Source organism: Coccinella septempunctata, chromosome 2 (assembly GCF_907165205.1).
Source record: "Coccinella septempunctata chromosome 2, icCocSept1.1, whole genome shotgun sequence".
NCBI classification, from domain to species: Eukaryota; Metazoa; Arthropoda; class Insecta; order Coleoptera; family Coccinellidae; genus Coccinella; species Coccinella septempunctata.
Genome location: NC_058190.1, coordinates 26631025 through 26641876, shown reverse-complemented (window position 1 = coordinate 26641876; position 10852 = coordinate 26631025). Strand labels below are relative to the sequence as shown.

At 36.1% G+C, this 10852-nt stretch overlaps 1 protein-coding gene across 1 annotated transcript; it reads right to left on the bottom strand.

Moving 5' to 3' along the window:
* Positions 1-2: 2 nt before the first annotated feature.
* LOC123306290 (DNA polymerase epsilon subunit 2) lies at positions 3-10773 on the bottom strand. Its single transcript, XM_044888202.1, has 9 exons — positions 10620-10773; positions 10400-10562; positions 9956-10347; positions 9203-9322; positions 9004-9145; positions 5927-6162; positions 5686-5869; positions 2367-2543; positions 3-99 (listed from the first exon to the last, which is right to left on the bottom strand). The coding sequence occupies exons 1-9, from the start codon at positions 10685-10687 to the stop codon at positions 22-24; spliced, it is 1560 nt and encodes a 519-aa protein (XP_044744137.1). The 5' UTR covers positions 10688-10773; the 3' UTR covers positions 3-21.
* Between the last annotated feature and the right edge of the window lie 79 nt (positions 10774-10852).

Genomic DNA, 10852 nt, shown 5'->3' with positions numbered 1-10852 from the left:
TAAATGGTACATTTTTTACTGTTATAGTGCACAAGGTTCAATGCTATTTGTAAAAGGAGTATATGATATGAATTCAAATCCCTTTTCACAAAAAGGTCCCTGCAAAAGAAAACAAAATTTAATATATTCATATGTTCAACTGGAATGAAGCGGACAATAATAATCAAAATAGTTCTAATATTCTGGCTGACCCAGAAAGAAATTTATTTTTGAAACCTAGCTAAATTCTATACTTTATGAAAGAGGGAAGTAGGGGGGAGATATCAGTATGTGGCCATTACAATTTTTGTAATCGTGAGAGTTTTTACCCGGGCAAACAGCACACATTCTGCTTCCACGCCTATTACAAGAACCTTCGTTTTTTTGTGACTGCTGAACGCCTTTTCCGCTTTAAATTCGGACTACGGCATATCAATGAGCGTCCGAAGCCTTTTATTTAATTAAGCAGTGAGTTGAGAGATTTTAAAGAACAGAATCAACACAAAAAATGGCCTCAAAATCGCAAAAGAGTTTAACGCGCCCACAAAACCAATCAACAAGTTCGAAGGGGGGTCGAGGGGTGACGTATCCTGGCTCCCTAAGGAGTTCTAAACTCCTTCAGATTGATTTTCAATTTTTATGGAGACACCTTGAATGCAAAGTATACTCTAATACTCCCACACCGACAACTGAAGTCGAATATTCAACAAGAAATATAATCCATTTCAAGGGAAACTCGTACGAAAGTTTTTCAAAATTTTAAAAATAAAATCGCATTTAATTTACTTTGAATTTTAGAAAATTGAACGTTTTAAAGTATACTAGTTTTTTATCTCAATTTTCAAAAATGCATTTTTTTCTGGGCCACCTTGTATATCATCCTTTGATATAAAAATCAACAACCAACCAACATCACTATACAGGGTTAGAAATATTTAGAGTCTGACTATAGGAATATGGAAAACCGTTTAAAATAAAGGGTGGCATAAATTACAAAAAAGTAGTGCATCAGTACAATCGCTATATAGAATTATGATTACACACCGAATTTCGCGTAATTATGTCCAAAAACAAATGAGTTATGAAGAAAAAATAATAATCTTGATTTTCAGTTTTTTCGAGATATCTCAGGAACCATCGGAGATATTTGGGAACTGTTTACACCCACCCACTCATCATTGAGTAACGTAACTTTTTCGTAATTCAAGCTACCCTGTATTTCTAACGGTTTTCGATATCCCTGTAGTCCCCCTTTAAATAGTTCTAACCCTGTATAGTATCAACAGAAAGCCCATTAGTTCGGGAAGGGATAGATTCTGGCAATAGTTTCGTCTCTTTTCGACCTCGGCTACTATTCTCGAGCGTTCGCAATGTATGCGATCGTGCGCATCGAAAAACGTTGTGAATATTTTTAACATTAAATAGCAGAGTGGCTCAAAGTTTCACCAAAGCATTGTGCTTAGTCCTTATGAAAACACACAGTACTTTGGTGAAACTCTGAGCAACTCGGCTATTTAATGTTAAAAACATTCACAACGTTTTTCGATGCGCACGATCGCATATATTGCGAACGCTCGAGAATAGCAGCCCTCGTCGGTTACTGCTGTAAACACGAACAGTTCTGCAGCTCCCCCTCGAATGCAGGATCACAGCGAAATGCGGTTGGAGCATACGGATGCAAGATACTATCTTTGCTCTGGGGGTTGAGAAGAAGTTAGATCTCGTTTCCTGCAGGTGGCGCTGATACATATTCATACATCAGAGACCCTTTCTCTATGTCATACATCGCAGCGTCTACTGACATAGAGTGACATCGAGGTGGGAGTTGTATTTCTCTGATGAGGTCGAATTAGACCGAAACCATAGTCAGCATATACTCTTACTTGATGGAATGTTAATGCTCCGAGTGATGCTGGTTGGCTAGTCCGTTTAAGATCGTAACATTTGCTCATTTTATATCAATGGTTATGTTTAGATAAAGGAATAGACAGCTCGATTCTTTCTTTAAGTATCATCTTCAATTTACAGCAACGTTTTCGCCGTCTTCAGGATGCAAAATTGTGAGGTTAACAATAACTGATGGAAAAATTCAGTCATATAATGAAACTCTCTCCAGTGAAGAGCAATAATTATACAAGACTATCAAAAATGCATTTACATATTGTTAAACCCACATGTTTGCACCCTGAAGAAGACTGCGAAGGTCGTCGAAACTTTGATGTAATTTAAAGAGAATACCTACTAAAAGAAAGATTCGAGCTGTTTATTCCCTTATCCAAACATATCCATTAGATTGCAGCGAGAACACTATCCATTCAATGGTTTATGTACAATTTTGATATTTTTTTTTTATAATAATCTCTTAATTCGATAAAGTCGCAACTTACTGGGTTGACCACTTTACACCCTTTGTGTTCTCCTATATATGTCTCCGATTTGTCTCCTAAAATTATCAGATCTGGCAATGGATGAAGTCTTAACGTATAATCGAAATCCCAATGTACAGGCTGGGAATTCAATGACATCGGCGTCAAATGACCCTGACTTATCACAGTTCTTGTAACCTGTAAATGAATAGTGATACTTTTGTCGATATTGTATTCTCAAATAGGAACTGAAAGACAGTTTTGTTCGTTTCTACGATACTGTGAACAAATCCATACATTTCTGCATTGTGGCAACACGTAAAACAATTGGTAGGTAAGAAATAAGAATCTCCCAAAATCAATACAACAGCAAAACTCCTATATTTTAACTTGATAAAATATATTCATTGAATCCTTATAGGATTCAATCGCCGCGCCGTCGATAGTAATCCGGTTATGGTATGGCAGGTACCTACAGTTGTGAATGGAAACTTATTCAATGTCTTTCCGTGTCTAGTATGTTTCTAGGCATCGTCTAATTATACAGTATGAGCTGAGCAGACCCTACAGACGTCGTGCTGTCATAAAACGCTACTTCAAATTTCAAGTAAAATTTTGAGTTGAATGTTTGGATAAGCGAAAACAATGTGTCAGTTCTATGCTACTAGATCAGACTAGACTGATACACTGAACTATACTCGTTCTGCAAGTGTTGAATGATGATTTTCATTGCTACACTACACTGTTCGTTGTAAAGTCTGTAGAAAAGTAAAATTCAAAATTATTTCTCCTGGAGAATTCGGGGGGAGGGGGGGGGGGGGCGTGCCCAACCTGGCTCCTACTACGCCCATGCCCACTCTTGCAATTAAAATGTACTCAGCTAGTCAGCGACATTCTGGTATACCGTCTGTTCCGATATTCCTGAACAGTACTGTCAGTATTTCAGAGACGATGCCTATTGGCCCAGTCGTTCGAGTTCTATTGTTATTCGATTGCGGGCCAGTAAAACCAGCAATATCGGAACAGGCCCATAGTTGAATGAATTCAAGTAGAGAGATTGCAGTCCAGCGACAGAACAATGGAGGTTAGGGCAAATCGCATGGTCGCAAAGATATTACACAAGGTGTGTGATATCTTTGCATGGTCGTTTCTGATTAGTCTCAAAACTGTCGCCACGATATTTCCCTACTCTTGCACCAAAAATGAAGTCAGCGACACTCTGGTGTAGTTGAATTCAACATATATTTTCGAAATTAACTGACGATTTCTATGCTACTCCAAAAATATATACAAATGGAGGGAGAGCTGAAATTTGAAGCCTACTCACCACTACGCTAGAATAGATATGCCTCACTATTTAGTGAACCTTCTTTTCCATTCTATAATAATCATCGTTCAACCCTTATGTAAAGTTTCATAGTCATTGTCATCATTTTCATCGAGTTCAGTTCAAATAAAACAAAAGAGCAGAGAGTTTTTTCAATATTATACATTCATAACTATTGGGACATAGGCTACTGATACTGATTGATACTGATTGCTGGGTGTGTTGGACGGACTAACCCAAACCTGCCACCGCGACCAACGGTCTATTGTAGCACACAAGCATGCTCAAAGAGCTAAATCTCTCCCTCTAGTCCCATCCTACCCAAAAAGGAGATGATGTCGGAGGGGGAGTGATTCTTGAGTTCCTCTAGGATCATCTTCGGAGAGCCGAAAACTCCGAGTCTGACCCTGTCTGCCGCCGGGCAGTCACAGAGGATATGCTCAATTGTTTCGTCTTCCTCTAAGCAGAGTCTGCAGAGTGGGTCGTTGACGATCTTGAGTTTTTTGAGGTGGGCTCTGAGTCTGCAGTGTCCTGTAAAAACCGCTATTATGGATCTCAGATTAGTTCTAGAAAATTCTAGCCAGCGACTGGTGTATGGGCTGGGAGGCACTGAAATAGCCCTATGCGAGTGACGCAATCCAGGTCGGTTGCGCCAGTACTCTAGGACCTTTTGCCTTATCCAGCTGTTGTTTCGGTCCTTGATTAAGGAATTGGGAATTCCTATGCTAGGTTCCGGGCCAATAAGCGTTGATGTCGCGCTTTCTCTGGCCAGAGCATCCGATACATCGTTGCCACTGAAGCCAGAGTGTCCAGGTATCCAAATCAGTTGCAGTCTGTTCAAACTTCCCAATTTGGTGAGTTTAGATCTGCACTCAAATACCTGTGCCGAGTTGCATTTGTCAGCCGCGAGAGATTTGATCGCAGCTTGACTATCCGTAAGGATTTTTATCGATCTGCCCGCCCAGCCACTGTCAAGTAAATGGCCTGCGCACAGATCAATGGCGAAGATTTCTGCCTGAAAAGCTGTCGCCGACTTTCCCAGACTAGCACTGAGTTTGGTCAGCGGTCTACGGCTGTAGACTCCGGCTCCAGATCCCTGACTGGTTCTGGAGCCATCAGTAAACCAGCAAGGTCCTTGTAAATAGAAATCCTTGTGATGGAGCCATTCGTCCCTGCTTGGAATCACAGAAACGAATGTTCCCTCGGTAAAGGGGTTCAGTTCAAATAAAACAAAAGAGCAGAGAGTTTTTTCAATATTATACATTCATAACTATTGGTACATAGGCTAAGGGCAAATTTTTTGGACCAAAATATTGCGATAGGACCAAATATACCTCAATAAAATATTGCTGTGGAAAAAGATAGAGGGTGTTAAAGTTGAATTTTTCATACGGGGACAGAATAATATTTTCTCAAAGTTCGAAAGTCCTTTATTAAAGAAATTAGAAAAGGCATAGAAGTCGGAGGAGACCACGTAGAACATTTAATTTAAGTTTATTCTTTTTATGTTACATTGTTTTTAATTATGCTTTATCGTCGAAATAAATAAATAAAATAAATAAATCGTTACTTCAAATCCCCTTCCGATGCTCTGAACTGTTCAATTGTGTTTTTTTAAAAACGGATGAAAAAATATACAGTGAAATTATTAGCAAAAAACGAAAAAAAATTCAACTTTAACGCCCTCTATCTTTTTCTACAGCAATATTTTATTGAGGTATATTTGGTCCTATCGTCATATTTTGGTCCAAACAATCTGCCCAATAGTTATGAATCACCCTGTATATAATATTGAAAAAAGCCATGATATTTTATTGGCGTTTATGTAAATATGAAAGAGTCTGAACAAGAGATACACTCTATATTTTGAGATATAATATAGTGATAACCATACTGAATTCACGAGTGATGAGATAATAAGTTCATCAAAATTTTCTCATTACGTATCACATGTATGAAAGTTGCATGATAATGTGTTTGATAAAAAAATCAATTTCAAAATATATAACTCACATAATCTGCTATATGATCTTTGTTGGGTTTGGATAAGGCACCTTGCAGTAATTTAGTGAGGAGATCACATCTGAATACTGTGATTTCTCTGTGGCAATATTGGATTCTGCAAGGGTTGGTTGTAAATACAGCTTTTGGCACCAATTTCAAAAAATCTTCTATTATATACGATGGTAGAGATAACCTTCAAATAATATATTATAATTTCTTCTGAATGAATGTTCAGTTTATCAGGAATTACCTTGGTACAATATGAGGTGTCGATGGATCTGTTGTTCCAGGGACAAAAACAAATTGACTGTTACTTATTAAACTTTGGTAACGGCTTAAAAGTTCTCCTAGTTGCTTAAAACATTTCTTCAAAATATCCATTCTTTCATGTCCATGTGATTCAGATACGAAATTCCCCAGAAATAAAAATGCGATAGGTGGATCCTCTTGAAAACCTTCGAATAATGTTTCCAGTTTTTCGAAAACCTGAAACATATTTACCCACTGACTATAGAACCCTTGTGCCTGAAACAGTCATCGCTGTTACGTAGAAGGATACTCAATATTCAATAAAAACGATTATAAAAACCTAAATATCCAGATATGCACCAAAAATATATTCTTTTTCAATTGGAAAACTTAGAATTTTACATTTATAATTTTTCCTTCAATATTACAAATAATAAGTACAATAACCTAAAGGTTTCACTTTCTGCAAAAACATACTTCCTTTTTCCATTATATATAATTAATTCGATTTAAATACAAAATATTCATGAATCTACGTGGATTTCATTCCACGAATACGAAAATTATATTTTGTATGTGGTTTTTTTTGTTTATTTTGTCCCAGTTAAGGCCAGTAGCTGGAATAGCTTTATATATGTCCCAATATGAAAATGCTAGGATTTCCTTCTCGGCGGAGTTTTGCATTGGGAGGGGTGGGCTAAAATGTGCCCTGTGAATTGGTGTTTACGCGGTTTTTCTATCTCCTGTGGGACTTAAAATTTCAAAAGATATGCATGTTGTAAAGCATTTAATTTTGCCTCCAATGAGACTAAATACATTTATTTTGGATTATTTGTTTTCGCCATGCAGGTCCTCAAAGTTTGGCTAATTTTGCAGAATGAAGAAAAATATTCGTTTAACACTAGTTTTTTTAAATATCATCCAAAATAATCTATTAGTGATAAAATTGATTAAATTAAAATTAATAGTATAAAAATTTGTTGAGCAGTGAATATTGCGTCGAATGTGGGATCAAGAACGTGTTGTTTGTACCATCAACAAACAAAACAAAAGTAATGAAAATACCTCGTATATCATGTCATCTTCGACTTTTTAACACCTCCCCTACACAATGTAAACCAACGCCCATATCTCGGAATGACATTCACCATGAATTAATATGGCATAAACATATTAATATGTGAGCAAATTTTACTTCTAGACCTTCTTACCTAACTCTTATATGATCGAAACTTGACTATGATTTAATAATATATATGCAACAGCTCTAGAAAAACTTTACTAAAACCTCTGAAGGTTGTGCAGGATAACGCCCTGCGAAGAGCTGCAGGTGCTTTCATAGCAAGTCCTTCAGGAAGTCTATATGTATAGAAACTGGCGAACTACCACCCTTCATTCTGTTGATCTACACGACAGGGATCTCTGCTACAAAGGCAACGTTTTTGGACAGAAGTATAGATAGCTCTACAACAACCATCAAAGTCATACATATGACTTGATCATAAAATGGTAAATTAAGTTACGAAGTGGACCCAATTTTCCAAGATACTCTGAGCCTGAAGCCTTCCAAACACCCATCATGGACTAGTAGGAATACCTAAACTCAGCCAGTCACGCTTCAACAAAAATTCCTCGAAATAATCTCCAAATTACGATAAAAGTATCTACCCACAGATCCTAACAAAATACCCGATCTCCTAGCCTCATCGTGCTGAGCCCAAATTGTCTTCACCCATGTCTAGAGGGGCTGCTAGCTTGAGTGTTGTAGCTTTCAAGAATAAATAAATAAATAACCAAATATTTTGATTCCTGTTCCCAATTAATATGTGGATTTTCTGAAGCTTTGCTTGAATTTATTGGCGTTTGCCATATCTTATATCAATATCTATTTATCAGAATTAGGAGCAAGAGGAAAATTGCAGCAATAGTGGCATTAGCTACCTGAAACCTCAAATTTCACATTGAACCGAATTCTCTTCTCTTTCCATAATTATTAAGAATAGAGTAGAAGGCTTATTCCCGCGTCAGATACAAAATTAAACTGCAGTGCGCATGCGGTGACTCTAGCGATTCGAACATTGAATAATCTTTATTCAATGGATTCGAACGACCCTGCTTTTGTATAGGGTTACGGAAAATCAACCCGAGTAAGTGATCGAGGTAACAGCACCGTACTTTCCGAACACGGGCTGGATGTTCGGTTTAGTTTAGGTAATCCAAAGATTATAGAGTTAACTCTATAATCTTTGTTACGGATCGAATAAACTCCAGTAAGTTTTTGAAAATGCATACTGTTTCTACATTTACTTACCTGTACGGGGTGGGCAAAATTAGTTAGGGGATATCGAGAACTATAGCAGCTAGAAGAAAACGGAGGACTTATTCTTTAGCTCTTTTTTCCTGACTACTCCAAATCTGAAAAGAGAACCGGCCTATCATTTCTAGATTTTGAGTTATAAACAAAAATTGAGATTTCGACGATTTCGAAAAGTTCCCATAAATTTTTATCTTTGAAGTTACAGATCTGAAACTTGAACCTTCCTTTTGGCACATTTATACGTAGAATTTTGTGACAAAAGATTTTTCCCTATTCAAAAATAACAAATTCAATAAAAGTTGGCATTTAAAAAAACGAAAGTCCGCTTAATAATTCGAAACGAAAAAACATTTCGAGGTCGTCAGTGGATTCTACATAAAAAAGTGCCTGTAGTAGGTTCAAGTTTCAAATCTGTAACTTCAAACACAAAAAAGTTATGAGGACTTTTCGAAATCGTGTAAATCTCATTTTTTACTAATAACTTGAATAAGAAGAATCGTAGGGGGCTACGATTTTCACCAATCTTTGTTTTTCTGAAAAAGAGCTAGATAATGTATCATCCTTTTTCTTCTAGCTGCTATAGTTCTCGAGATCCCCTCAGTAGACAATGAATTTAGCCCATCCTGTACTTTACCGCTAAGGACCTAGATGTTGAAGCGGCAAATTTTTAAATAAAAGATTCAAATAAAAAAACCCTTTCAAATTGTTACACTATATGTGACTGCACATAAATAGCAAATGAATAAGGAAGTAGTTTTTACCAGGGCATGATCCAACCAAACATCAGAAAAAATTTGTATCATCCCATTTTCATTCCTTTCTGCATGTTCTCTTAAGTTTTTTGAATCTCTTAGTGGTACTCTTGATGGACCTCCAAAGTAGTTGATATTTGCAAATGAAGCCCTATAAGTAAGCGTAGGTCATATTATTAATGGAATGTAATATTATCAAGAAAAATACCTTGATTCCTCATATGCCTCTCCTGGTGGCATCAACATTGTTGATACTGTAAGAGTTTTATCCTCATAAACACCATTAACTAACACAAAACTGTTCTCAACGAATAAACCTCCCTGAAAGCTACAAGATAAAGGGCCTTTACATACATAGTCCACAGAATTTTCCTGAATTTTCAATTCAATTCAAATTTTGAAGTAATCGTGATAACAACCCTAAAGAAACAAAAAATGGCTTCTCAACTTCACCCTGTTATCCCCTACTTAAAAAAACAAGGCTCATTCGACAGCTATTGTTAATCAACATTTTTCAATTATTTTGGGCTTTTCATTACGTGATTTTATTTCATTTGTTGAATTGTTTTTACTCCATCTCTCTTTATTAAAAAATTTTATAACTATATATGGCCAGGTATCAATATTGAATCAAAATTGTGTTATTATTTATTGATTCTGAGTAGTTATTACTGTTTTGTGAAGTATAGAATCATTGATAATAGAAATAGTTGTTTACTTCCTAATTTGTTATAAATATTCTTGAGGGACTCCTACGGCAACTTTTGCCGGCCAACTTTATATATCTAACTTTCTATTTACCCAGTTTATCTGCAGCATAAGCCAAAAGAAACTTAAATATGAAGAAAATTTATTGGTGCTTTAGAATCATTAGATCATTGGTCATTGGTATCAGAAGCCTTATAATGAAGTCAGCATGTTTAAAATTGAAATTCAGAAAGAACTATACCCAGATACTAACTTTGCGTGGCTCATATCCAAGTTTACCATTCCAGTTGGATCCTCTAGGCAATATTTTCCCTCTGAAACTTGAATAATTGAACCTAAGATCAACGTGTTTTTTAAGCAGACATTTGATATTGTTAGTAGGAAATCTACAGTTTGGAGTTTCAACATATTTTTCTCTCCAGCAGATGCAGTAGATAAGAACATCCTTCGTGTTTTTTGTAATATTGTTTGGTATCGTTCAATAAATACCATTGATTTTGAGGTAGCATCTGAGAGGAGTTTCGATTTTTGCTTAGATAATAAGTATAATTTCCGGTCAGGATCATAATAAAATTTGGGAAAGTCAAAAGCTTCAATGACTGAGAAAGCTGTCTCATTTCTATCCAATCCGGAATTCAGAAAAATCTACAACTCTGAGAGTTAGCTATTTATTATTGAATTTCCTATTACTGCTTACCTCAACAGCTCGTACTACTTGACCTTCCTCAATACTCTGTCCTGCAATACATTGATTTTCAAGAGATGAACTCAAATGTGTTATGCAGTCTTCAAAGACTATTTTATCACTTAAGTTTATTTTCCTCTTTGTAAATTCTTCTACTATGATTGTACATAATTCCCTGTAATAAAGAGGATACAAAAAACCTCAAAACGCCAATATCAGACCAATCAATTACCTACGAATATTAAAACCACCTAATTTCAAAGCATTCTGTAATTTTTTAATTATTCGATTATTATCCATGTTTTTGAGTTTTTCCTTATAATAATAACTTGTTTTAATTTTTGTTATAACCTTTTTTCAGTTTTTCGAATTCTGATTTCCCGCTCTAGAAAATCGCGTCAGGATGACCAACAGAAATTACAGGAGAAAATTTTCCACGAAATCAAAAAATTTCACGCCTTTCAT

Coding starts and splice junctions, on each gene's coding strand:
- LOC123306290 (XM_044888202.1), bottom strand. CDS start 10,687: ATGGATAATAATCGAATAATTAAAAAATTACAGAATGCTTTGAAATTA. Junction 6,163..9,003: donor TTTGGTTGGATCATGCCCTG/GTAAAAACTACT, acceptor AATATGTTTCAG/GTTTTCGAAAAACTGGAAAC. Junction 5,870..5,926: donor ACACCTCATATTGTACCAAG/GTAATTCCTGAT, acceptor TATTATTTGAAG/GTTATCTCTACCATCGTATA.